We start from the raw sequence: 27,845 nt of genomic DNA on the forward strand, positions 1-27,845 counted from the left end.
AGTCACACATAAGAGATACGTGTAGACTGCAATATGACTCAAGTAAACAACACCGAAAAGTTATATGTTCCATTGAAAATATAGAACATTACACAAAGCGCTCAAAAATCAGTCAAAATGTTTTAGTACGACTTTGGTAAGCTATGAAGCCGCACCTCTTGATGGATTGTACTGTGCTTCAACATCCATCCATCCATCCATTTTCTACCGCTTGTCCCTTTCGGTGTCGCGGGGATGCTGGAGACTATTTTAGCTGCATTCGGGCGGAAGGCGGGGTACACCCTGGACAAGTCACCATCTCTTCACAGGGCCAACACAGATAGACAACATTCACACTCACATTCACACACTAGGGCCAATTTAGTGTTGCCAATCAACCTATCCCCAGGTGCATGTCTTTGGAGGTGGGAGGAAGCCGGAGTACCCGGAGGGAACCCACGCAGTCACGGGGAGAACATGCAAACTCCACACAGAAAGATCTCGAGCCCGGGATTGAACTCAGGACCTTCGTATTGTAAGGGACATGCACTAACCCCTGTGCCAACATACGAGTATTATTATGGTGTGTGTATAAGGTAAGACATACTATCTGGCGTTTTTTTTTTGCAATATTATGCAAAAGCAACTTTTCTTACCGTCTGGTACCTGTTGATGTGTATTTGGGATCTGCATAAGTCCTGAAAATTTGCGCGTGTCCGCTTTTGTAGTCCGTGCCGACACCGTAGTCGATAAGCTTCTTCTTTTTCTCTTTCTTCTTGTTATGAGACATTAATCCTCCACTGTTGCCATTTCTAATATATAGTTGTGTAAAGTTCTTACTTATATCTGTCAGTAAACTCACCATGAAAGCGCTAAAACATACCGGTGTAGTGAGTTTACATTATTCACCCAAGGAACTTTAGTTATTAGAGAGTTTCGGTCGGACGGTTTTTCACGAGACACATTTCCGGCGTTGTTATTGCACTAGTGAGCCACGGATGAGGAGATGCTGCTCCGTTGTTGATTTAAGTAAAGTCTGAATGTCATTAAAACAGTTAGCTCCATCTTTTGACACTTCTTCCACTTCTGTCCTTGCACGCTACAACAAAGATGATGGGGAGAAGACACTGCCGAATGTGAGCCACGTAAATAAGACTGCCCACAAAACGGTACATACTGAAGTGACTGTCAGAAAGCGGCTTGAAGATGATCTGTAAAATATCATCTATGCAACATTTTGACCAAAGAACCACCATTACATGTTATGTAGACCACAAGGAAGTGATTTACATTTAGAGAAAAAAATAAAATAATGTGACCCCTTTAATGCGCCCTATAATCCGGTGCGCCTTTTGTATGAAAATAAACCTGACTAGACCCGCTCATCGGCAGTGCGCCTTAAAATCCGGTGCGCCCTGTGGTCTGGAAAATACGGTCCAATAATAGCTTGGCGGTGCAAATCAAATGCTCTTAATGGACTGTTTCTGGCCCACAGGCTTTAGGTTGGCCACCCCTGGCATAGGCTCCTTCTATTTGAATAGTGGTACACAATGGAAACGTGAGTGCCAGCACAGCAGGAGAAGCCTCCATAGCCTTTGTTACTTAATCTCCCTGCCCTCTGTGCTGCCCTGTAAATCCTCTCACATGGCTCCAGGCCAGCAGGGGGCAGCATGCATTTAACATGGCAGATAAGAGGACGCACTGTTGCTCGCTCCCTCAGGTGTTGCTTTGCCTTTATGGATTTTTAATGAATCTTCGTGGGGGCTTAACGAGCCAGCAAGTCTTAATGTCGGACAATAAATAATTGATTCCGATACAGTCCAGCGCTGGGAGGATTGTGTCCGCTCTGGTCTTGCTGTGCGACGGCGTGCTGATAACCTTCCCGAAAGACAGCCCTGTTTCCTTCAAATGTGTCTTATCTGCACGGGGACACATTGGCCACACGCGACGGTGCCGTAAACCTTTCCCTTCACGAGCTTCTCGCTCGACTGCCCATGGCTAACTCGTCTTCACCTCCTCCTTGCTAGAAAGGTTTCATCACATTTCCATCGCCGTCCTTTCTCATACAAATGACGCTCTTTGAGACGCAGGTCTGTGCTTTGAAACGGAGCCCGACTGTATAATGCGATGGATGCCGCTTGAAGAGGCTCCTCTTAAGCATCACCGCTATTTATTCGGGGGCCTAATACCGTATTCTGGGCTTTGGACCGCGTCATTTGTGGTATAAACATCACCGTTTTTGAATATGCATGCAATTAGGCGAGATAATTAAGCAGAACCAAATTGAATGGCGGCGGTGCAAACAAGCAGAGCCGAGTTCAGCTGTTTTTGCGGTGATTAAGTGCTGTGTGCGCTAATCAAAAAGCCCTGAAGAAACAAACACCTGCCTTTAAAAATGCATCTTCTTGTGGTAGAACAAAGGGAAGTAAAGGACGGACTGTAGTGGCATTTTATTGGTATTGCAGTATGTATGCTTGTTAAAATGAATGTATGCACTGAATACAATTAGTTACTCTTGCATTTATTGCAAACCCTTTCCTGGCCCTAAATAAGTTCAATTTCCTTTTGTGAGGCTATGTTTCTCTTTGCCTCTTTGTCAGTATTAAAAACAATCGGAAGATACGTTGTGGTCGTCTCCAACTACCGTACACGCTCCAAATAACACCTCTATTTAGTTATTTCAGATTCTCCTATAGTCGTTGAAAGAAAATAACCACAGATGTCTCTAATTAGCCGCAGGTACAAACAACTGTGGCCGTAGGCAACCTCCTGAAGTTGATTTTACTCACTTAACAAGATGTCAATGGCTGCATTTGAAGTATCGTTATTCGGGATGGGAACATTTCATCGTTACAATGCTATTTCGCAGTATCTGGGAATCAATCCCGCTGCTAAACAGTACCAATTTTTGGTAGTTTAGCGTGTGCTCATGTCTTGTTAAATGTTAATTTGTTTAATAATAAAATCTATTTTTTTATTAAACATTTAAATATGAGCTGATTATAATAACTGTGCTGTCCAGTTGTTTATATTTTTACTTCTTACACTTCTGAGTACCATTTGCAAGTATTGATAGTAGACCTTGCATGCAGTTGCAGTTCCAAGATGCTAGATGGCAGTAGTGTATAGACTATGGTGTGTTGCCTCGTCAGTCTTTGCCATTAAGCTAAAAGTCTGGTCTTTTTTTGCGCCCTGAAAAGTGTTAAACCTGTAAGTTTTGGACGTATTACACACCAGCTGTTTGATCATAGTTGTAGTTTTCATTGCCAAATGTAAAGGTACCATGAATTACCATGAAGTGATTAATGTGGACCCCGACTTAAACAAGTTGAAAAACGTATTCGGGTGTTTCCATTTAGTGGTCAATTGTACGGAATATGTACTGTACTGTGCAATCTACTAATAAAAGTTTCAATCAATCAGTTCCTGCTCAAATGAGTGGACTGTTGAAAATAGGAATCGGGGGATTACTTTTCACAAGTAAGATTTAACATTAACGTACTATTGGTTGTATTTTGTGAAAAGAAACCTATGAAATGTTCTATTTTGTCTTCATTATTTTGTCATTTTACCATGAATTGATTAACGTGGACTCCGACTTAAACAAGTTGAAACACTTATTCGGGTGTTACCATTTAGAGGTCAATTGTACGGAACATGTACTGTACTGTGCAATCTACTAATAAAAGTTTCAATCAATCAATCAAGGTGGTAAAATGGTAATGCTAATCAGTAGCATGTGTATGACACAGCCAATATGAATTAGCATTTTGAAAAGTTGTCGCCAAGTGTTGCGGACGTGATGTCACGTGCAATCGATGCATGGCATTGTTTGATTTTACGTGAATCAATACCTGGTAGTACAGACGGAATTCAAAAATAAAAGTACCGATATTCGGTACCCATCCATAATCAGGAACAGTCAAGCATGCAGCAGCTTCTACCTCTGAGTGCGCTTTAAAATGTTGGTCCCAAAACTCCTGCGCGTTACGCTTGCCGTGATGTTGTTTCATACAACAATGGTTCTGTCGCTGCTGTGTTGTACAGTATACTTGTTAATACGTGGTCAAGGAGAGTTTTTTTTATTTGTATTTAAAACATTTTTTGTATTTATTCGCACAATATAAAAAGTACAAAAGGTAACACTGTTGAAATACTTAGAAACAAGAAATGAGTGATAAGAAATACGTAATAAGAAACAAGTGCAGAAACCAAAGATGTATGTGTTATATTTATTACTAGAATCAATTTCGATAAGATTGAATATCGTTTCATAATAAAAGTTATTAAAAGGATCTACAGTGTCGTTCTCACTTGATAGAGTTTCAGATTCAACAGAAGATGTAAGTTGAATGACAGAATTGATCGGACCCGGGAGGTCGGTAAGAGTATTATCAATAAGATTAAATGTTGGTAAAATCGTTTACATTTTGTGGAGACACAAAACAATGATCAGTCATGGTGAAAGAAAAAGGAAATAAAAAAACAAGACAAACTGTTAAGATTTACAGGCATGTCATTTTTCCGTCTATACTCGGCAATCCGTCTTTTTTATCTCTGTAAAAATATGTGTGTTAACATCTTGATCCGTCTCTTTGCCATACCTGCCAACAACTACGGTTTTCCCGTAATGAGTACGGTTTTAGATAATCCAGTGGTAAAAACTACGGTTTTCCATTAAAAATTATTAACTTAAAAATCGAAGCTGCTGAGAAACATTAATGATGATTGGTTGGTTTACAGAGAAGAAAACTCACGATTGGTTGGTTGGTTTACTATGATGATTCATGATTGGTTAAGATTAGGGCAAAACATTATGGACAGGCCAATCAGAGGCAAAATAGGCCGGGCCATCAAACCAGGAAGGGAAATCACAACAAGAGAAGAGAAGAGGGAATATTAATGTGGGCGATTTATACATGAAAACTAGTGGAAGATGGCAGAGGGATTCTCTTCCTTAGATTTTTCTTTTAGCGATGTACAAGACGTCCAGGCCACATTTGGACAAATGTATGTGTCTGGATAAAACAATGGCCTACACATTAATTTGAGTTGTTTACCATGTAAGCCCAAGTCAAAACGCTCTCGACATGGAAGACGTGGAATACACATTTAAGAATTGTGGCAGACATGTGATGTTTGGCTACAGTATAGACTGTCTAAATGCTACATTTCATTTTAGAACAAGACAGTAGCTGACATTTTGTTCATTATTTCTACTGTTTACATTTTGACATTGAATAGTTAAATCATTTTGAAACATAAACAACATGACTGCAAGATATTTGTTATTTCATGCTATAAATCACAAATGGCCTTTTCGATCAAGGAAGTTAGCTAATAGAATATAAACATTGTTTGTGCTATTTATGATTTTTGCATTTGGAGCAGTTAAAAGTGGAGAAGGAGTCAAAGAGACAGAAATAGTCTATAATTATATTGCCCCCTTTGTCCCCCCATCAAGGCACCGACCTGGACCTAGATCCCCGGCTTATTTTCAGTCTTTTTCATTAAGTTCAAATCACATGCCTGGATTTAAAATCTACAAGCATTGCTCTAAGTATGATGAGGTGGGTGAACAACCAACTTGTCATACTCCAAGTAGGCAATGTTTCCTTTCTGACGTTCAGCTTTCAGTTGGGGCAACAGCTCCTTTCTTTTTTGTCTGACAATGTCGGAGAAATCTTCATTGATGTACAAGTTTTTGCCCATCAGGTTCTTGGCATGTTTGAATATTTCTTCCTTGTCCTTGAATCTGAGGAGCTTGATTACTATTGATCTTGGATGACCATTGGGGTCAAATTTGCCTACTCGGTTAGCTCTCTGAATTTCGATGAGTTTGGGGTTCATTTTTAAGATTTTTAACAATTTCCCTTGTGGATCAATAAAGTTAGTCTAAGTCTAAGATTGTCAGTGAATAGTTTTTTTTCACTTTGATCTCAGTGTCTGATCTAGATTCTGCTTTCACATCAGGAAGGCCATCAATGATTACATTGCTTCTCCTAGATTGGTTTTCCAGGTAGTCTAGCTTTGACAATACTTCTTTTGTGGAGGTGAGGGTGGCTGACTGCTTTTCAGCCAAGGTTTTACCAACCTCCATACATTTCCCATTACTGTTTTTCAAAGCATCAAGCTCAGCCTGGGAAAACTGTAGGCTGTGTTTTAACTCATCAATATTCCTAGACATGTCGGCCACATCCCTCACCAGCTACCTTTTCCTTTGTACTTTCTCATGCACTTCAAATCATTTATTTATCATGGTTTCAAATGTAAAAAATTACACACTTCAATTATTGCCTGAGGCTAAAGCATAACAAATGTTTGACTTCTTGTATTGAATCAACTTTGGAACCTGACTAACTTCACCTTTCAGTCCTGTTCCTTCCCTTCTTCTTCCACAGCTGCTGTGGATTGGTCAGTCTCAGTAACGACATGTCAAGTCTACTTCTTCTTCTCTAATAAATCACTATCTTTTCTATGTTGTTGTTTTTTGTCTATCCATTCCTTCTTTTCCACCTCTCCTCCGCTTGACACACGCAGTAGAGATTAAAGTGATCAAGGACCTTCCGTGGCCCCCTCCTGTGGGGCAGCTCAACACCAGCCCTCCCCCAGTGCTGGTGGAGGAGGAGCAGGAGTCGCCCTCCCAGAACACTCAGCCCTCGCCTGGACAGACAAGCAGTGAGCAGCAGCACCAGGGTGGGTGTTGGTGTTCCACTTGTCTTTTTCAGCCCATCAATCCATCCTTTCATCATAAAGACATCCTTTTTTTTTCATCATATGCCCAGCATTTTTCATCATGCCCATTTTTTTCATCCTATGTCCATCATTTCATACGTTCATCCTTTTATCATATGTCTCTTTTTTCATCATATGTCCATCCTTTCATAAATCCATCCTTTTATCATATGTCCATCCTTTTTCATCCTATGTCCATCTTTTCATACATCCATCTTTTTATCATATGTCCATCCTTTTTCATCCTGTCTATCCTTTCATTCTATGTTCATCCTTTTATCATATGTTCATTGTTTTTCATCATATGTCCATCCTTTCATCATATGTCCATCCTTTCATCATATGTCCATCCTTTTATCACATGTCTATCCTTTCATATGTCCATCCTTTTATCATATGTCCATACTTTTTCATCCTGTCTATCCTTTCATTCTATGTCCATCCTTTTATCATATGTTCATTGTTTTTCATCATATGTCCATCCTTTCATCATATGTCCATCCTTTTATCATGTCCATCCTTTCATATATCCATCCTTGTATCATGTGTCCATCCTTTTTCATCCTGTCTATCATTTCATCATATGTCAAACCTTTCATCATATGTGCATCCTTTTTCATCATGTCCATCCTTTCATCATATATCCATCCTTTTATCATATGTCCATCCTTTTATCGGAGGTCCATCCTTTTATCAGATGTCCATCCTTTTATCAGATGTCCATCCTTTCATCATATGTTCATCCTTTTACATCATATGTCCATCATTTAATATGTCTATCCTTTCATATGTCCATCATTTTACCATACATCCATCCCTTTTCATCATATCCATCCTTTCATCCTATGTCCATCCTTTCATAAATGCATCCTTTTTCATCCTATGTCCATCCTTTCATCATATGTCTATCCTTTCATCATATGCCCATTGATTTTCATCATATGTCCATCCTTTCATCATATGTCCATCCTTTCATCATAGTTCCATCATGTTATCATATGTCCATCCTTCCATCATATGTCCATATTTTCTTCATATGTCCATCCTTTCATCATATGTCCGTCCTTTCATAACATGTCCATCCTTCCATCATAAGTCCATATTTTCTTCATATGTCCATCCTTTCATCATATGTCCGTCCTTTCATAACATGTCCATCCTTTCATTATATGCCCATCCTTTTACATCACATGTCCATCCTTTCACCATACATCCATCCTTTTGCATCACATGTCGATCCTTTTTTCTTCTTACATACATCTTTTTTCATTGTATGTCCATCCTTACTTCATGTCGGTCTTTTCATCATATTTTCATACTTCCATCGTACAGTATGTATTTTCCCCCATATGTAAGTTTTATCATCCATTCATCCCTTCATCATATGTTCATCCTTTTATCATACATCCATCCTTTAATAATATATCCATCCATCCTGGTTGTCTTCATTGTGATCAGTTTAATACCTGTTTTTGCAGCAGGTGGTATTTGCCATTTTCAGGCAATAACATGTTTTTAGTCACTGTGTCATCATACTAGGGTATATTGGCCAAATAAATGTTAAGCCCTCATTAATAGGAAGGGGAACCAAAACCCACTCCCTCAATGGCACCGGTGCCGAGTAAAGGTACTAACCAGACCGAAAGAAGTTATCGGTGCTAAATGAATGCAGTCTCAGCCACCTGCAACAAGTGCTTGGTGGTGATTGTGTTAAAGTCACATCTTGTAAGTAATGTAGTATCCCAACAGAAGCACTCTGAGTCAGACGCTCTTTTTAACTCTATTGCTGACATTATCACGCCAACAACAGCCCTCAACACACTGCTAGTGCTAGCCAGTAGCTGCAACAAGAAGATAGCACTTCCTCATTATGGACCAATGGCAGTCAAGGCCTGCAAGGTTGCATTCACAAACACCCAGAATTATGAGCATCAAACATCACAAAGTACGTCGTTTTTTGCATGTTCTCAATGTTCTATATTACTGCAATAATTAATTACAATTTGTAGTAGAATGTATTTCCTATATTTAATGTATTTCTTACTTCTCACTCAAGTTATATAATAGAAGTATTACTAACACTGTTAAACTTAAATGTCGCAAAATTCCATAAAAAAAATAAAAGGCCTTAAAGCACAATTTATTTAATTTGTGTTATGCATTAAAAATGTCCCCTTTGATACAAAAGTCATTCTAAACTGAAACACATTTCAACACCCACTGCAAAATATGTTGTTGTTTGATTTGTTGTTTGTCTATGCTGGGTGCAGTCGTATGTGTGCAAAACGTACTGTATTATTTGTTGCTAATATTTGGGTTTTTCATTGTGTTTTGTTGCTGTATGTAGAGGTAGCGTCGCTAATGTGGCAGCTGGTTGCATCAGCTCTTTTCATGTCTTGCATGTCCTTTGTTTCTTGTTTCCACGGTGCTGTCCTCTCTCGCACAGTAGTTGTGTTTTGTTTTGTTTCTTGCATTGAACAAAGAGAGCACAGTCTACCAAGTCAAATTCCTTGTGGGTTAAACATACTTGGCCAATTAAGCTGATTCTGATTCTTTATATAGACAAATTCATTTTCTAACCTTGATTTGTGACTTTACTATTGGTTGAGGTTTTTAGGCATTTCTCAAGTTTTTTGTACTTTTGCCATCATTTTAGGGTATAATCACAACATAATAGCAGCTGTAGTGGGCTTCACACGTTAGACACACTCCTGGGGGGGTCTGGCTAAATCACAGCCCAAGAGCGAATCAATATCTGCTCTATGTCCACCAAGTTTAGAGACAAGTTGAAAACGATTGCAGGAAAATGACACTAACAGTTTTTGATTGATTTGAGAGGAGTGTTTTCAGACCAGTTTTTGGTCTTACCATATTAGAATATATTCACAAAATCACTGCAGATTTGAAAAGCCGTAAACAAAAATGTCCATTTAGTAATCTGTTGCTGCGCTGATTTGTGATTGTGAGAGAAACATAAAGGACAACACTGCGTTGTTTAGGCAAACGACTCTAAATATTGCACACAAACATCACCCTTTTGCTCCTCAGGTAAAAATCAGTGAACCAGTCATGGATCAAAAGAATCTCCAACTTCTCATTTCAGCATTATTAGCTTTGTAAACACTGCACTTTTCCATCTGGATTACATGTGGCAGAAAATCACTCCGTCCTGTGCCAGTTTTAGTGCTGAAGGCTCATTAGTTTTAATTGTGCTCAACTGCCTCCTGCCATTGGCTCTGACCCCCATTTCCTCTTGTCAACACACAAGACGCTCGCAGATGGCTCTCCAAAGGCTGGCCTTCACACTCGCTTGAGGTGTACTCACTTCTTCACTTGAAGGTCTTTTCTTTAGTTTGTATTATTGAAGACCCGTGGCCCTCATTACTCGGGGAAATGTAGGACGTGTGGCAGAACTAAAGCAATGAATGGGATTTCCTACTTGGTGTAAAGGAACACTTCTGTGGGCGAGGACAGGGCGAGAACTTGATTTATGTTAGACGGTCCATGGGAAAGGTTCTGGTTTCCCCCGCATGTGATGTGAGAGGCTTTAGGAGTGGCGTCCAGCGAGTAAAGCGATCCTCACTCTGTCTGAGCAGCCAGCGCAGGTCAAAGGGCACGGAGGCTGACGGAGGTAGATGTGGTGGGGGGTTGGTAGGGTACCCCCCCCATGACCGCATGAATACAGTTACAATGAACTCTGGTGACCATCTGTTACGTATGTTTTTAGTATTAGCAAAAATCAAGTGGGGAAAAAAAGATATATATGTAACCCAGGTGGTTCAACCCCCTGCCGTTATTCAGCAAAGGAACACCAACCTTGGTCCTACGCGTGAGGCCAGCGTGCTGACCACCAAGCTAAAAGCTCAGCACACTCTTGAAGTCACTGGAGTGAGGTTTACTAACGTTAAATTAACGTTAAATCAAACACCCTCAAATAATCATTCAGCGTGCTATATAGTGGAGAAGACAAAATGCACACAACGTAGCCCCAAAGCCAAAGACGATCGACCCGGTTATATAAAAAGGAAACCGCTGCCGCATGGAATGGAAATCCACCACCACGAAAAAACGCCCCAAAAAGCTGGACTGTGAAGACAACTTCAGCAGTTTTGGAGTGCATATAGGGCATAATGGCTATTCCGAGTGTGTGCCGTGTTACAGGCACTGTCTTTTGTTCAACTTGAGTGCTGGTGAAAAAAATTCATGTTTCAATGTTTACACCCGCGGCTTATATCAATCAATCAATCAAAGTTTACTTATATAGCCCTTAATCACAAATGTCTCAAATGGCTACACAAGCCACAATAGGGTTGTACGGTATACCGTTAGTATAGTACCGCGATACTATAATAAATAAATGATAAATGGGTTATACTTGTATAGCGCTTTTCTACCTTCAAGGTACTCAAAGCGCTTTGACAGTATTTCCACATTCACCCATTCACACACTGATGGCGGGAGCTGCCATGCAAGGCGCTAACCAGCAGCCATCAGGAGCAAGGGTGAAGTGTCTTGCCCAATGACACAACGGATGTGACTAGGATGGTAGAAGGTGGGGATTGAACCCCAGTAACCAGCAACCCTCCGATTGCTGGCACGGCCACTCTACCAACTTCGCCACACCATCCCCCTAATGAATCATATTCGGTACGACACCCTCTAAAAAGTACCGGTATACCCAAATTTGTGGTATCATCCAAAACTAATGTAAAGTATCAAACAACAAAAGAATAAGGGATTATTACATTTTAACAAAAGTGTAGATAGAACATGTTAAAAGAGAAAGTAAGCAGATCCATCCATCCATGCATTTTCTACCTCTTGTCCCTTTCGTGGTCGCGGAGGGTGCTGGAGCCTATCTCAGCTGATATTAACAGTAAATTAACAAGTAGAGTAATAATTCATTTTCTACCACTTGTCCTTAATAATTTTGACACAATAATAGAATGGAAAATGCCACAATATGTTACTGCATATGTCAGCAGACTAAATTAGGACCCTTTTTTGCTTACTTACTAATACAAGACTAGTTGTCTTGTATGTTCACTCTTTTATTTAAGGACAAATTGCAATAAGAAACATATGTTTAATGTACCGTAAGATTTTTTGTTAAAATGAAGCCAATAATGCAATTTTTTGTGGTCCCCTTTATTTAGAAAAGTACCGAAAAGTATCAAAATACATTTTGGTACCGGAACCAAAATATTGGTATCGGGACAACACTAAGCCACAACGACATCCAAAAATTTATTTTTTTCTTGCTGAAAAAACTCAACCCAATGGGAATAACGTGGACCCTTGGAAGGGACCGCAGATGTGGGGACCCTCCAATGGATGCCGAGTGGATACGGTTAATAATGTGAGAGTCCAGTCCATAGTGGGGCCAGTGATAGTTCTAGGCCTGTGCGGCCAAAATAAAAGGTGTCCAAAAATTAGGTGGGTGCTGCTTATAATTTGGTGTGCTCAATAGCACGGACATTAAGGTGTATAAGTTGAAAACTGAATTGAAATCTTGCAAGATTTATTGATGTCCCTCCGTGAAGGCAGTTCAAACTGTAAACCTATGTTTTTCCTTCTCCGAGTGTAAATTTGAATGTCACAGATGACCAACTTCTTGGTTTATGTCCACAACCCCTTTTATATCCAGGTGAGAGGCATGAATAATCATTTCGAAAGAACTTTTACCAGCCAACACTGCCGCTGCACAAGCTAGTTAGTGCTCTGTGATCACGGCACAGCTAAAAATAGTTTGTCTGCGTAAACGTTTCTAATGACATTATTGATAATACTAGGTTGATAATCCGGTAACGAGATGTAAATAAAGTATTGTTGTGCTTTTTTTTATGTATTTTGGGGATGGCGTGGCGCAGTTGGGATAGTGGTCGTGCCAGCAACCTGAGGGTTCCTGGTTCAATCCCCACCTTCTACCAACCTCGTCACGTCCGTTGTGTCCTTGAGCAAGACACTTCACCATTGTTCCTGATAGGTTGTGGTTAAGGCCTTGCATGGCAGCTCCCACCATCAGTGTGTGAACGGGTGAATGTGGAAATAGTGTCAAAGTGCTTTGAGTACCTTGAAGGTAGAAAAGCGCTATACAAGTATAACCCATTTACCATTTAGAGTGATTCAGAGGCAGAATGGATTACTCCCATTTGCACAAATTCTAGCCAACGAGAACAAGCCGATTATCGCAAATTGTAATGCAAACAAAAATTTAAAAAAACTATGCATGTGTTCTTGTCTTTCATAATGTCATAATGATAGGCACAATTCTCCAAAAAGTCCTTTTAAAATGTTGTAATTCAGATTTGCATGACTTAAATAAAGCTAAAAATAAAGGGACACGTCTCTCCACCGTTTGTCTCTATCCCACTGACAGTTCAAAGTGATGGACAGATTCCATCAATTGTAACAATGGCTGCAGCAACACAACAATTAATGTGTGTGTGTGTGTGTGTGTGTGTGTGTGTGTGTGTGTGTGTGTGTGTGTGTGTGTGTGTGTGTGTGTGTGTGTGTGTGTGTGTGTGTGTGTGTGTGTGTGTGTGTGTGTGTGTGTGTGTGTGTGTGTGTGTGTGTGTGTGTTTTTTTACCTGGACATACTCCCCCTTTTTGTTCTTCGCGTGGCCAATCAATCTTGTCCATCTGCTGTCAAGCCAGACTGAGCTGCAGCACAGCAGAGAAAAAAGGAGCATAAGCTGATGTTTAACCCCTGAAACATAAATTCTACACACGTCAGAATTGGAGGAAAAGGGGATGCAAAGGGTTGAGAATGTAATCCAATCTGTGAAGTCTTTGTCTGGGGGAATTCACAGCTTTGACAAAGAAGCTTTGGAGGGAGAATATCCACTTTTTTCTTGTTGACTTTGTGCTGGATGTTCAGGAAGAAAGAATAAGAATTTGTGTAGACAAGTGGAAAAGCATGTGGGAGCGTGAAGAGATAAGATTGAGTGGGCCTATTGAATATATTAACTATTGCACTTATATACACCGTGATGAAGAGCCAAGGATAGGAATAAGTAGAATATGTAGAGTAACATGAAGAAAACTGTCTAGTACACAGCATTATGTAATAATGATCTAATTAGAAAAGCAAATTCTAAATGACACAAATCATTCTAAATGTCATAGACGAAACTGAACAATCAGTTTATCTTTGACGAAAACAGTTGCCTGTTAAATGTAAAATGCATGAAGTAGATCAACAGATTACCGTCAAACGTGGGACTTCGTCTTGGCTCCAACTACCCCAAAGCCTGGTTAAAAATGGCTCTCAACCTGTGAGCATCTTTCAAGCTATCTATTACAACCAATCAAGGGAAACATAAAAAGTGGCCACTATAGAGAGGTCGGAGAGCCATTTTTAACCAGGCTTTGGGGTAGTTGGAGCCAAGACGAAGTCCCACGTTGAAACTGGATACGACAACAAGCGTTGGGTTTGCAAACACGAGGGATAAGAGGTTAGTATTTGGTGATGAGCGTGCTCGTTAATATAACGTGTATATGGAAGTAGGTGTCCTACGTACGGCACAAACGGTCCTGTATGCAACATCCGTAACAGGTTTACCGAAACCGCAAGTGGGCTTCATCGTTGATTGCTGTTATTTATTGTTTTATTAGAATTAAAATATTACAGAAAAAAGCAAAACTATTCATTACATGTATGAAATGTATCCTTAAAAGAGTTAACAATTAAATAGACTCCATCTATCAACATCATGCATCATTGCAGCAAGTTTTGATTTTAGTGGCCACTATACTAAGAAAAAAACTCCTCCAGGATGTATTATAAATTCTCTCTGCAGGGGACATTTCTGTGTCTGCTATTGACAGGTTTGTTGACTTTATGGATTTTCCAGCATAGAATTGTCAACATGTCCAAGATTTGAGGGTATTGTTGTGCCAGAGTGGTTAGCCTTGCGGCCAGATGGTTCCTGGTTCCAGGTTCCTGGTCAAAGCAAACGGCAAATTTGTTCCATTACCACAAGAGCTAAAGGAGAAAGAATCTTAACAAACATGAAAACAATGCTGAAAAGCCACATAGCTTAATAAACTGAAAGTCCAGAGTTGCCCACTAGCAGTTTGCAGGCACACACAGTTCAAATTCAAGATGGGGCATGTAAACGGGGACTTTACGTCGGAAAATATAATGACCAAACCAGTTGGTGCAATCCAACTGTTTCATTAGGTGTAAAAGTAGTGAGTAAATCTGTAAGGTCATCTTACTTTTGCAACATGACAGACTACAGTAAGAGTATTGTATACTGCACGTACTACTGTAGTTACCCAAACATGGGATTATATCTTTGATTTGGCTGTGAATTTTTCAGCAATATACACTCAAAATTGGATATAGTGCGGTCCCATACAACGTGACGTTCTATCAACACGATTGTGCCGTAGACCACAAATTTTCGCCCGTTTACATTGTGTTTATTTTCCACAAGGGTCAGTTGCGTTGTTTTTCACTAAATGATCGTGCATTTACAAACTTACATCGTACATTTTTATGAAAGTCTCCAAAAAGAAGAAATTTAAAACAATTATACATATTATGACCCAGTGATGTCCAAACCTTCTGGTGAATAGTACATCCACCTTTCATTTGTGCGTAGTCTTTCGAAAGGAAAAGGGCAAAAAATAAGTTTTTCTATATAATGCGATCTCAGAAATAACGTGATAGGTATCTTATGGACCCCAATGACAGCGTTATGTTGACTTTTGAGTGTATTAAAATAATTCATTCTTCATAGAACCCAGTTTAAAAATGTGCTTATAAATCCCGATGACAAACAGTGTAGCTTTAAACTTTCTGACATCTTTTTTACTCTAAAAATAATATGTTGATGTCAGAAGTGGGATTCTATGCCCTTTTTTTCTCCCCTTCTTTTTCCCCATTAATGTCATCGCTGCATATTTATTGTCAAACGTTATTTACTATTTTCTGTCCATACCTAAAAATGGCACCATTTAAACACAAAGTATTAATAAATAAGCTATGCTTCTACCCTCTCCTATTTGGATATGTTGATTTGTGCAGGTGTGATGTAACTTTTTCAAACATTTCATATTTAAGTGTGGTGACCATTTAGGGAGTGTTGAATGAATAGTGGCTAAAAGTGGTGCGCTAGAGTTAAGTGGACATGAGTGTAGTGTAAACATGAAGCTCTCTCGTCAGTTTCCATAGAAACGCAGGGTACTAGACCAACAGTCATGGTGTAGCTCCAATAGAATGTGTGCGAAAAGCCGAAAACTAAACATTTACTGTATTTCATGTGGACTCACCTGCAACCTGCGAGCATCTATGGACTGCTTTGTCCTAACTTGTGACCCTTTGGAGTATTGAGGAGTTCCCATCATGCAGCTGTTGGTTTTAGGGCTAAAGAGGGCGAAAAACAGAATTCAGTAGGAGTAATCACTTGCATGAGTTTATTTATGTTTAGGCAGATGCATCAGTGAGTTTAAGGCCAATGAGTTCATTCATTGAAGGGAGGCGAAGGGGAGCCCCTGCTGGTGTAATGTGGAACAGCACCTTAACTCAATACATTTGGGATCTGGTTCTCCATGTGCATTGAAACAAAGCAATGCGTAGGATACAGTATCAGTCTGACACATTGTTTGCTTGTAAGACAATACAACATCTCCATGGACATGTCGCGCCTGCCATGTCCACCCCAGCTAATTGGGCACTCGACAAGCTTTGCCGTTGATGACGGAGCATTACTGTCAGCTCTGTGCAGTCCTTCTCTTCATCAAGAGCTCAGATGTTGACATGTCAAAAAGCCACCAGTGTTGCTTGAGAAGCCAAGGGTACTCTGACATCCATTATAGTGATGGATGACGGCGGGAAAATGGCCACAAACACACAATGTCTACTCACTATTGCACAATGTAAATAAAACGGATGCATTCTATGGTGGTGAAGCTGCTCAGTGACCTCCAGCAGGCGTCCATGAGCACACTTTCCCTTGTCACCGTGTTAAATGTTTAACTTCTTGTTGTTTGCATGACAGTGACTGTGCATGTGTTTTTGTACTGTTGATGACACATATGCATATGTTTGTGTTGGAATGTGTGCACAGTAGGGATGGATTGATGTTGTGTGTGTCCTTCACTTGAATGGATGACAGGATATCCCATCGGAGTTGTCCATCAAACTACACCAGCAGTTGTTCCCCATAGGGAACAATGCATATTGAAATAATCCGTTCCATGGTCAAACTGACTACATTATAAAACCTGAAAAAACTGGAGGGATTTTTAAAATTATTTTTTTATTATTACTATTATTATTGACTCTCCTTTCTGAGCTGCCACCTTATCGTGGTAGAGGAGTTTGTGTGTCCCAATGATCCTAGGAGCTATGTTGTACGGGGGTTTCTATGCCCCCTGGTAGGGTCTCCCAAGACAAACAGGTCCTAGGTGAGGGATCAGGCAAAGAGCAGCTCAAAGACATTTTATGAAGAAGAAAAAACGAGGACTCAGATTTCCGTCGCCCAGACGCGGGTCACTGTATATGATACGCTGTGTAGATCCATTCATCCATTATGTTATTCAAATTTGTTTTCACATAAAAGAAAACCTAACTTTTAAGGTATGACTGCTTTTATTTTGCTGTGGCGATGACAGGAACCATTACATGTTGGGGAAACCCTGCATGTATGTGGACAATATTATTTTTTATTAAGGCCTCATCATACATAATGATGGTTCGAACACTACGTTTTGTTTGGCTTTAGAGTTGTTTTTCTAAACATTTCCATCATATTCCACATTGTTGTGCAACCCTTAGAGGACTTAATATCCATGTAACCCAACACAAAATGCTTTGGTTATTGTGTTTGACGGGAAAACCTTTGAAAGTAGAAATATGTAGCGTGGCTAATTAGTTTCAGGCCTGATCGTAGTAAATGCATTTCCACAAAGTAGGATTATTATAGTAAAATTGATGTTTTCATAGTAGAAGCATAAACAACTGTTTATGTCCTTCTAAATACATTTTTAACATAATTAGAGGCGCCTAAACATGAAATCAAACCCATATAGTCACTTTTACACTTTTTTCACCCAATATAGTAGCCTTGACTGTGTTCTCCTGTAGATTACAGTACTCACCAGTAGCCTGGAGGATCCTCCGCTATCTACGGTCGTCACCTGGCCACGGCATGGAAATACTTCACATGCTGTGTAATTCCTCTAAGTTAGAATTAAGCTTCCATGTGCTGAAACCACAGCCATAAGTTCTGCAAAAACTTGGTCAATTTAACAGTCGCAGCTACGACCATTAGCCGTGTTGTTAGCATTGTGTTTGTCATTGTCATGTGGCGCTGATGCAGTGCATCAACTGAGTTCATCTCCACTTAGCATTGCTGATAGCATTAAGTGTAGTCCCATTGAGTCCTGCTAACACCAAAGTGAAGTGAATTAGTGTGAAATGAATGCTTTTCTCTAGTGCATGGGTGTCAAACTCTGGCCCGCAGGCCAACATTCTCATACTTGCCAACCCTCCCGGGAGACTCCCAAATTTTTGTGCCCCTCCCGAAAATCTTCAGGTCCGCTTTTCATCCAGTCCAACGAGTGCTGGCCCAGTCACATATGTGCGCCTTCTGCACGCACACACAAGTGAATGCAACGCATACTTGATCAACAGCGATACAGGTTACACTGAGAATAGCCGTATAAACAACTTTAACACTGTTAGAAATATACGCTACACTGTGAACGCACACCAAACAAGAATGACAAACACATTTCGAGAGAACATCCGCAGCGTAACACAACATAAACACAACAGAACAAATACCCAGAACCCTTTGCAGCACTAACTCTTCCGGGACGCTACAAAGTGTGTGTGTGGAGGGGAGGGGGGAGGGTGTGTTGGTGGTAGCGGGGGGTGTATTTTGTAGCGTCCAGGAAGAGTTGGTGCTGCAAAGGGTTCTGGGTATTTGTTATGTTGTGTTACGGTGCGGATGTTCTCCCGAAATGTGTTTGTCATTCTTGTTTGGTGTGGATTCACAGTGGCGTATATTTCTAACACTGTTAAAGTTGTTTATACGGCTACCCTCAGTGTAACCTGTATCGCTGTTGATGAAGTATGCGTTGCATTCACGTGTGTGTGTGCGTACGGAAGCCGCACATATCTTGTGACTGGGCCGGCACGTTGTTAGAATGGATGAAAAGCGGACGTGACGACAGCTCGTAGAGGACGTTAAAGGCAGTGCCTTCAAGGCACGCCCCCAAGACTGTGGTCCGGGTGGACTACGAGATATAATGACTGATGAACACCTTCGTTCGATAATGAAGGTTGCCCCGACATTAATGAACTAGCATCCAAGAAAAGATGACAGGTATCTGGCTTAGGCACATCAGATTAGAGTGTGTTGCAAACTGAGCAGTTTAAAGTCCTGAATGGTTGGTTTATTCATTATTTTATTTTCAAATTTATTAGCCTGTGGAAAAAGTTAAAGTTGATATTTACCTCAGAAAGCTTCAAATAGAAAAGAGGCATTACATTTTTATTTAAATTGTATTTGATATGCCATTGATATTTTTTAATTATTATTATTTGAAACTCGATTTTGCATGTCACTATAAAGTTATATACACCTTGCTTGTTCAATATTCAGTGCAAAACTTGTTTGTGTCCCTATTGGCCCGCGGCTTTGTTCAGTTTTAAATTTTGGCCCACTCTGTATTTGAGTTTGACACCCCTGCTCTAGGTACGCAAAGCGCTTTTACATAGTGAAACCCAATATCTAAGTTAGATTTAAACCAGTGTGGGTGGCACTGGGAGCAGGTGGGTAAAGTGTCTTGCCCAAGGACACAACAGCAGTGACTAGGATGGCTGAAGCGGGGATCAAACCTGGAACCCTCAAGTTGCTGGCACGGCCACTCTACCAACCGAGCTATACCGCCCACCAATGTGGAGATGTGTTATTGATGAGGCAAGAGTTGAAGAAGAAGGTCATCTTCAAGCTGTTTTGACAATCTTTGATTGTCGTGGTGAAGATACAGTAGCACCAAGATTAGCCGCCATGTTGTTGATCGCAGTGTTTCACCCTTCACCCTGAAACGGAAGTCCGGCTTGGTAAGTATATTTATCAATCACCGCAGCATAATAATAAAACAAGACATGAATAAAACTTAAATTAAGACTTAATTTAGGCCAAATATATGTAACATGTGCTTAAAGAAAGATAATCTGCGATGTAATGAAGCCGCAAAAGTGGGACTAGAATGCAGCATATTGTCACAGCAAAAAGGCATTAACTCGTTGGAATTATTTTGTCTTGCAGTCCAGTTTGACGGCGTGGAGAAGCCCCGAATGTCGCCCACCAAGGAAGGGAAAGCTCGCCCACTACAGCGGCACTCCAGCGGCTGCTTGGTGAACACCAAAATGACGTCGGCGGACCAGTCCAGCACCTCGTCCCTCGGGGAACGCATCGATCCCAGCATGCCCTTGGAGAGCCAGTTGTGAGTGCGAACCGGCTTTGGCTTTGTTTTGACGGCAATACAACTACACTGAAGGAAATCACGCAAGTTCATGTAAACACAAAAATTATTGTTCAGTAATACCGGGAAAAGTATGCAAGATTGAATTGTCACACAACACACAAATATTAACAATGGACAATAATGAGGGTTTCCTGTATTCACTTATTGAAGCAATATGGAGACTGTGACGTATACTGTCATGTTTACACTACAAGTACCGTATTTTTCGGACTATAAGTCGCAGTTTTTTTCATAGTTTGGCCGGGGGTGCGACTTATACTCAGGAGTGACTTATGTGTGAAATTATTAACACATTACCGTAAAATATCAAATAATATTATTTAGCTCATTCACGTAAGAGACTAGACGTATAAGATTTCATGGGATTTAGCGATTAGGAGTGACAGATTGTTTGGTAAACGTATAGCATGTTCTATATGTTATAGTTATTTGAATGACTCTTTCCATAATATGTTACGATAACATACCAGGCACGTTCTCAGTTGGTTATTTATGCGTCATATAACTTACACTTATTCAGCCTGTTGTTCACTATTCTTTATTTATTTTAAATTGCCTTTCAAATGTCTATTCTTGGTGTTGGGTTTTATCAAATACATTTTCCCCAAAAAATGCGACTTATACTCCAGTGCGACTTATATATGTTTTTTTCCTTCTTTATTATGCATTTTCGGCCGGTGCGACTTATACTCCAGAGCGACTTATACTCCGAAAAATACGGTAATACCTCGTAGTGCTTTTGACAGTGGAAACATGTCAATGTCTGCGTTGAGCATTGCAGAGTAGGTACCATGCATTTGAATGTATTCATCAAACTTTTTGATTCACACTCCTCTTTTTCCCCAATAGTTGGTACCATGGCGCTATCAGTCGGACGGATGCCGAATGCCTGCTAAGGCTGTGCAAGGAGGCAAGCTACCTGGTGAGGAACAGCGAAACGAGCAAGAACGACTACTCCCTCTCACTCAAGTAAGGACAACAACAATGATGCTTTTTCTTTGGCTTTAGTTATGATAACTATACGTAGGAAAGCATCAGGCAACAGTACCTTTAAATGCCACTATGACAGTTTCACTCTGCCAACTTGAGTAGTTTTACTTTGTTTTAGTTTTATTGAGTGGTATTATACACTGGATAACTGCTCTTTATGCTTGCTTCGGGCTCCATGTAAGTACTTCCTCAGTGTTTCCCATAAACTGCCAAGATACCTGTGGCGGTGGGGGCGTGGCTATGGGCGTGGTCACCATGACATCATCGAGTAATTTGCATAATTTACTACAATGATTTGATTTTCTCTAAAAAGGCTCAAAAAATGTATACTTACTAATTAATAATAACAGTTTTGTTTTAAACGTCCATCCATCCATCCATTTTACAATATAATTACAACACTTTATGTACATATTTATATACGGATTTGAACAATAAGTTATTCACTGAAATATATGTATTAATTGTGGTTCTTACAAAAATATATCTTATAAAATATAAAAGCTAAAATGTCTCAAAGCTCTGCCCCTTTAATTAGTGCATACTAAATAATTTAACTTTAGCCTACTACTACAACCATATTATTTACCAGCAACATAAAGTGAAACAGAGGCAGAGGTGTCCTGCCACAGTCAGTAACAAATAAACAGAAAACAGTAGTGGTGGTAGATAGACACATAGCTTCATCAAACATCTGATCCACTGAACAAAGAGCTCCAAAAATCTTGAACTTTAGACTGCCATCAGTTTTACTCCCTACTCTTAACCATGTGTTTCCTACTGCCTGCAGACTTGCACCCTTTGTTATATACACATGTTGTGTTTCTAATAAACATACATTTAATAAAGTCAAATACAAATAAGGCAACAAGAGAAGTACACTTCTCTCTTGTAAAGTAAATCTGAACAGCCGATATGGGCATCTACATCAACTATATGATTTGCCTGAGAAGCTGGAGAGGACAAAAAAAAAAAAATATATATATATATATATATATATATATATATATATATTATTTTTTTTTTTAATTTTTTAATTTTATTTTTTTTTATTTGTGGCGGACGTAATTCTTTCGTGGCGGGCCGCCACGAATACATGAATGTGTGGGAAACCCTGACTTCCTGTAGTTTTCTACCTGAGCTGCAAAAGTCAGCTGACTCTGCTGTTCCTCGAAGGTAACAATGGTCACCTTTCCCCCTCTATGCCTCCGACGTGGCGTCCATCCCTTCAGCCTTCACCTCAGCACGCTAACCTCTCGGACGCGTAGCCTCGTAATTTGCTGACATGCTCACAGTTCAGCTACCTTCATCAGCGACCCCCATGACCCCAGAGGAAGGTTTGAAAAGGGCAGCTGTGATTGGTTTAGTTAAGTCTTGACATTTTGCCCAGAGCGCTGGAGCCGCTCCGGGTATATAGTTGGCAGACATCCGCAAACAAAACACTATATGTGCTACAGGTATGGACATATTTCATATTGGATGGAGATTTTACAAAATGACATTTCCAAAAAGTCCCAATTTCATGTCGACCTTTAGACAAGAGATGGAACTGTAAAAATCTGACAAACGCTGATAAGCCTTTAGCTCACCTTGCTGGAGGCGTGTAATTCCTGGAGAGGAGGACACAGGATGTCAGTCGCTTCTGCATCTCACCGCCTCTCATCGCATATTCTTCTGCCTGACTAACAAAAAACATTTGCAGTCAGTTACAGTTCAATAAGTACACCTGCACAATATATTTCAATATAAAAACTCTATCCCTTTACAAAGAAAATAATGCTATTTTTTTTAGCTTAGAAATTGGCTAACTTCCCATACCTTTCCGTGTATATTCGTATGTTCTTCTTAAAGGGGAACTGCACTTTATTTGAGAATTTTACCAATCATTCACCTTCCCTGTGTAAGACAAAAACATTTATGTTTTTCTTTTTTTATGCATTCTAAGTCATAAAATACACCACATACGAGGTAGGCTAAATATGCAGCCAATTACATATTTAGCCGGTGAGCTGTTGCATCGCCACTTAGTTGGTAAAAGTTAATTTTAGATTATAAATAATGCCTCTCACCTGAATAGTAGAAGGCCTTAAAACGAAAGGTTGGTCAACTTTGACATTCAAGTTATACCCGGAGATGGCGAGAAAGTCATGAAAAAAACACTCGATTGCAGACACCTATTTTTGCATACCTCCAGGTAGATTATGATTAATTCTTCATCTAAACGGGAAGATATTAGCATCCCAGTGAAAGCAGACGACGTACAGTCAGTGATTTTCAAACTTTTGTTCACTAAGTACCACCTCAGAAAACACTGAGCTCTCCAAGTACAACCATAATGACCAGCATTAAAATAAAGTAGCGCAGTAGGCCTAAATATTTATTTCAACAAGGCAGTTTTTTTTAACGAGCATATTTAAATTGTTTGGCCACTGTAACAGTAACATTTGATTGTGATTATTTGGCGTACCACTAGTTAGAGCCCGCATACCATTAGTGGTACATGTACCACAGTTTGAGAATCCCTGAAAGTATTTATTTTATTATGCTCTTTGTTTGTATATCTTGTTTAGCACATGATGCTTAATGTTTGACTAATGCTGGATCAGTTTAGCACACAGCTTCTCAAACTTGTTGCTCATCCTCCTTTCATTCAGGCTAAAAAATATACGTAAGGTTCTGACTCATAATTTGTCCCAAAGTAGTCGTTGATGGCTCTCATGAAGTCTGTCATGATTACTTGTGTTGATTTTGTTGTTGTTGAAGGAAAAAGTGGACGTTGTGATACGTCTGTGAAATGAATATGTTGCCGTCTGCTTAAAATGAGCAAAATAAGTAAATATTACATGTTACTATGAATGTGCCTGTTACTACATTACATATATATATACAGCGTGTTTATACAAGGTTTATGGAAGTTTTTAGAGCGTTTTATAGGTTCTTAGAACGTGGTCTGTTGTGCAAAAAAAGACAAAAAAATGCGAAATACAAGCCGAGAGTTAATCGTTTAATGCTCTCTACTTTAGACTTGCGTCCTCTAAATTAATTTTACTTTTCCCAAGAATTTATAGTCAACTTCTAAAAAGTTTGACTTTAGGTTGGTTCAACAACCTCCACTGTGGTATTAAAACTTAATTTGCCAGAGATGGAAAAGAGTTGATGTTCTAAAATGTGGAGCTGCTGAAAAATGGCGATGTAATTTCCCAGGAGGTCCAAGAGCGATGCACTCTCAGTAACAAGCATGGGTTCAATATTTAGCTGTAAGAAGTAAAGATCGATAGCAGCAAACTTTGAGGAGAAGAGCAGGATTGCTATGGACTGAACTCCAGCAGACTATCATTTACATTGTACCCGCAGTAGCAGGAGATGACTTAGCTCCTTTTGCTTGCTGCAGCTGCCATTAATCCACATCACAAAAGTGTCCGGACAGACCTCAATTACGAGCTGCGCTGTTAGAGCGGACATGCAGGGAGTGCGGTAAAGTGATTTATTTGTGGCCTTCAAGCTGCTGCTAACTGATATTAAAGGTGAGGCGTGGGCTAACTCGTGTGACCCCAATAAAATATCAGAGTAGGAAAGGAAACGATAAAACGCTGTTCAAAATGCATTGTGTGAAAAAGTATGCACAGGAGTAAAACTGGGTGAAATATCAGAGTAGTTTTCTCTGTATGGACTCCAGCTGTGCGGACTGGTACAAAAAAAATATATTTTCTTGATACAGTGGTTGATTCTCATGCCATAATATCAATATTTTGACACATTTAAGGAAGGATGACACATCTCTAGCAGTAAGTTTCTTAACCGTGTCCATTGTTGGGCCGCAAGTGCACTCTAGAGGGCCCCCAACGGCTGCGGTCCGAATGGGCTGATGCGGTACTCAGTTGTAGTGCACTTTTCCACCACTTGTTGCAGTAATGACAATGTCAGTCAGAAGAAGTCTGGAACTAAAGTCACAAAGAAGTTTCTTCAGCACAAAAAAATATTAGGGATGTCCGATAATGGCTTTTTGCCGATATTCCGATATTGTCCAACTCTTAATTACCAATACCGATATCAACCGATACCGATATATACAGTCGTGGAATTAACACAAATTATTATGCCTAATTTGGACAGCCAGGTATGGTGAAGATAAGGTCCTTTTTAAAAAAAATAAAAAAATAAAATAAGATAAATAAATTAAAAACATTTTCTTGAATAAAAAAGAAAGTAAAACAATATCAAAACAGTTACATAGAAACTAGTAATTAATGACAATGAGTAAAATTAACTGTTAAAGGTTAGTACTATTAGTGGACCAGCAGCACGCACAATCATGTGTGCTTACGGACTGTATCCCTGCAGACTGTATTAATCTATATTGATATACTGTATAATGTAGGAACCAATAACAGAAAGAAACAACCCTTTTGTATGAATGAGTGTAAATGGGGGAGGGAGGTTTTTTGGCTTGGTGTAGTAATTGTAAGTGTATCTTGTGTTTTTTATGTTGATTTAATTAAAAAAAATGTTTTAAAAGCCGATACCGATAATAAAAAAAAACGCTACCGATATTTTCCGATATTACATTTTAAAGCATTTATTGGCCGATAATATCGGCAGGCCGGTATCGGACATCGCTAAAAAATATGACTAACATGGTGAAACTGTATTTTCATTTGCACCTTAATTTTACTTACAATGTATTTTTCATCAGTTTTTATGAGTCCCTTCCTTTGCAGTATATTTGATTAGTATTTATTTTATAATCAGCCTGACCTAAGCCTAGCTATTAATCTTTGTTATTAACACATGGTTTCATATCACCTGACAAGGTTTATTTATCCTGTTAAAGGAGAACTGCACTTTTTTTTTTTAAATTTTGCCTCTCGTTACAGTCATTAGGAATTATATGTTTTTAATGCATTCTAAATATTAAAAACAAACGGAAATAAAAGTCAGTTTACAGCGGAGCCAATGGTCGCTTACATTTAGGGACTTGAATATTAACCAAGTATTAGTTATATTGTTATTATAAGCGCTAACACAGACAAACTATTTAGAGCGGCGCCATAGTCACTTCCTGTGTGCCTATGTTTACATCATTGAGTGGTCTGCTGTTTCGTCGCGTCTCTGTTCCCTGTAAGTTTATTGTATATCATAAATAATGCCTCTCCCCTGAACAGAAGGTGGCTGTTGATATAATCCAACAAGTTGGGACACTTTGACAGCCATTTAGGACCTTGAACTGGCGAGAACGACACGAAAAGCACTTGTGTGTGTGTGTCCCTCCCCGTTTCTTTGCGAGGATTATCAGTCATTCTTCATCTAAATGGGAATATAAACATCCTAGCAGTCAGCATCCTAATGACTGCAGCCATTGTACAGTAAGTGATGTTTCAATATGTTTGTTGGGTCTAGTGAAGTCTGTAGTGAGTAATAATCAGTGATGATGAAAAAAAAAAAAGCAAACTGTGATGCATTTTTGAATTGAATGCGCCGCATATGCTTAAAATGATCAAAATACATAGTTATTAAATGGTAAATGTTTTTTCTACCTTCAAGGTACTTAAAGTGCTTTGACACTATTTCCACATTCCCCCATTCACACACACATTCACACACGGATAGCCCTAACCACGACCCATCAGGAGCGAGGGTGAAGTGTCTTGCTCAAGGACACAACGGGCATGACGTGGATGGCGGAAGCCGGGGATCAAACCAGGAACCCTCAGGTTGCTGGCATGGCCGCTCTACCAATCAAGCTGCACCGTCGCCATTAAATGTTATTTTAAATGTTCTCGTTACTACATTATATATATACTTACATCATGTATTTTTAAACCCTAATGAAGGTGTTTTGATGGTTTTAGGGGCTTTATAGGCAGAATTTAACAGTTTTTGATTGCATTTTTTTTGTATTTATAATGCATCATCCGTCCTCATGTCTTTCATAATGATAGGCAAAAAAAGTGCAGTTCCCATTTAAACTGTACATAGGTTAGATACAATTATAGAATATGAATAAAATCAAGAGCAATATTACTAATTTAATGTTTATATGTAAGTGGGGCCCCAAGCCCCTCTGTAGTGGAAAACTTGGGCCCCAAGGTCTAAATGGTTAATAACCCCTGCTCTACAGAAAGCATTGGAATTAATCATATTATATTATCTCATTGCAGCTATGTTGTGTCAATAAAGAATACAGTTTTAAAATGGTTAATAGTATTGTGTTGGCAGGAACTACTTTACCTTCCGCCTCTCATTTGGATACTTTGAAAAGTGCTATAAAAGCAAAATAGGATTAGGGATTTACTCTGTTCACAGATTTTTTTAGTTAATATCAGTAGTACTATAGTATGTATGAATTTAGTAGTAACGCAGCAGCCTGTGTGGATCTTGTCAACGTCGCAAAATAAACAAAGTAATGTCTACAGCAGGGGTCACCAACGCGGTGCCCGCGGGCACCAAGTAGCCCGTAAGAACCAGATGAGTAGCCCGTAAGAACCAGATGAGTCGCCCGCTGGCCTGTTCTAAAAATAGCTCAAATAGCAGCACTTACCAGAGAGCTGCCTCTATTTTTTAAATTGCATTTATTTACTAGCAAGCTGGTCTCGCTTTGCCCGACATTTTTACTTCTAAGAGAGACAAAA

General features: G+C 39.6%; 1 protein-coding gene and 1 long non-coding RNA gene across 6 annotated transcripts in view; one reads left to right on the forward strand and one right to left on the reverse strand.

Annotated features, from left to right (window-relative positions):
• Positions 1–27,845, forward strand: part of LOC133631939 (SH2 domain-containing adapter protein F-like) — a 239,498-nt gene that overhangs the window by 194,556 nt on the left and 17,097 nt on the right. For 2 of the 4 annotated variants that reach the window (XM_062024139.1, XM_062024148.1), the window contains 3 exons: positions 6,520–6,675; positions 20,007–20,184; positions 21,076–21,195. In XM_062024139.1, the coding sequence (XP_061880123.1) occupies positions 6,520–6,675; positions 20,007–20,184; positions 21,076–21,195 (454 nt within the window). The remainder of the gene's footprint in view (positions 1–6,519; positions 6,676–20,006; positions 20,185–21,075; positions 21,196–27,845) is intronic. The other 2 variants (XM_062024156.1, XM_062024164.1) reach the window with 1 other exon arrangement.
• LOC133632022 (uncharacterized) overlaps positions 18,826–27,845 on the reverse strand; it is a 21,859-nt gene continuing 12,839 nt past the window's right edge. Inside the window, exons 1-3 of one of the 2 annotated variants that reach the window (XR_009821643.1) lie at positions 23,035–23,085; positions 22,806–22,898; positions 18,826–19,777 (exon numbers count right to left, since the gene is read on the reverse strand). This is a non-coding gene — a long non-coding RNA (uncharacterized LOC133632022). Of the gene's footprint in view, positions 19,778–22,805; positions 22,899–23,034; positions 23,086–27,845 lie in introns of those variants that run through there. The other variant, XR_009821644.1, reaches the window with a different exon arrangement.

Source organism: Entelurus aequoreus, linkage group LG02, assembly GCF_033978785.1.
Source record: "Entelurus aequoreus isolate RoL-2023_Sb linkage group LG02, RoL_Eaeq_v1.1, whole genome shotgun sequence".
Lineage (NCBI taxonomy): Eukaryota > Metazoa > Chordata > Actinopteri > Syngnathiformes > Syngnathidae > Entelurus > Entelurus aequoreus.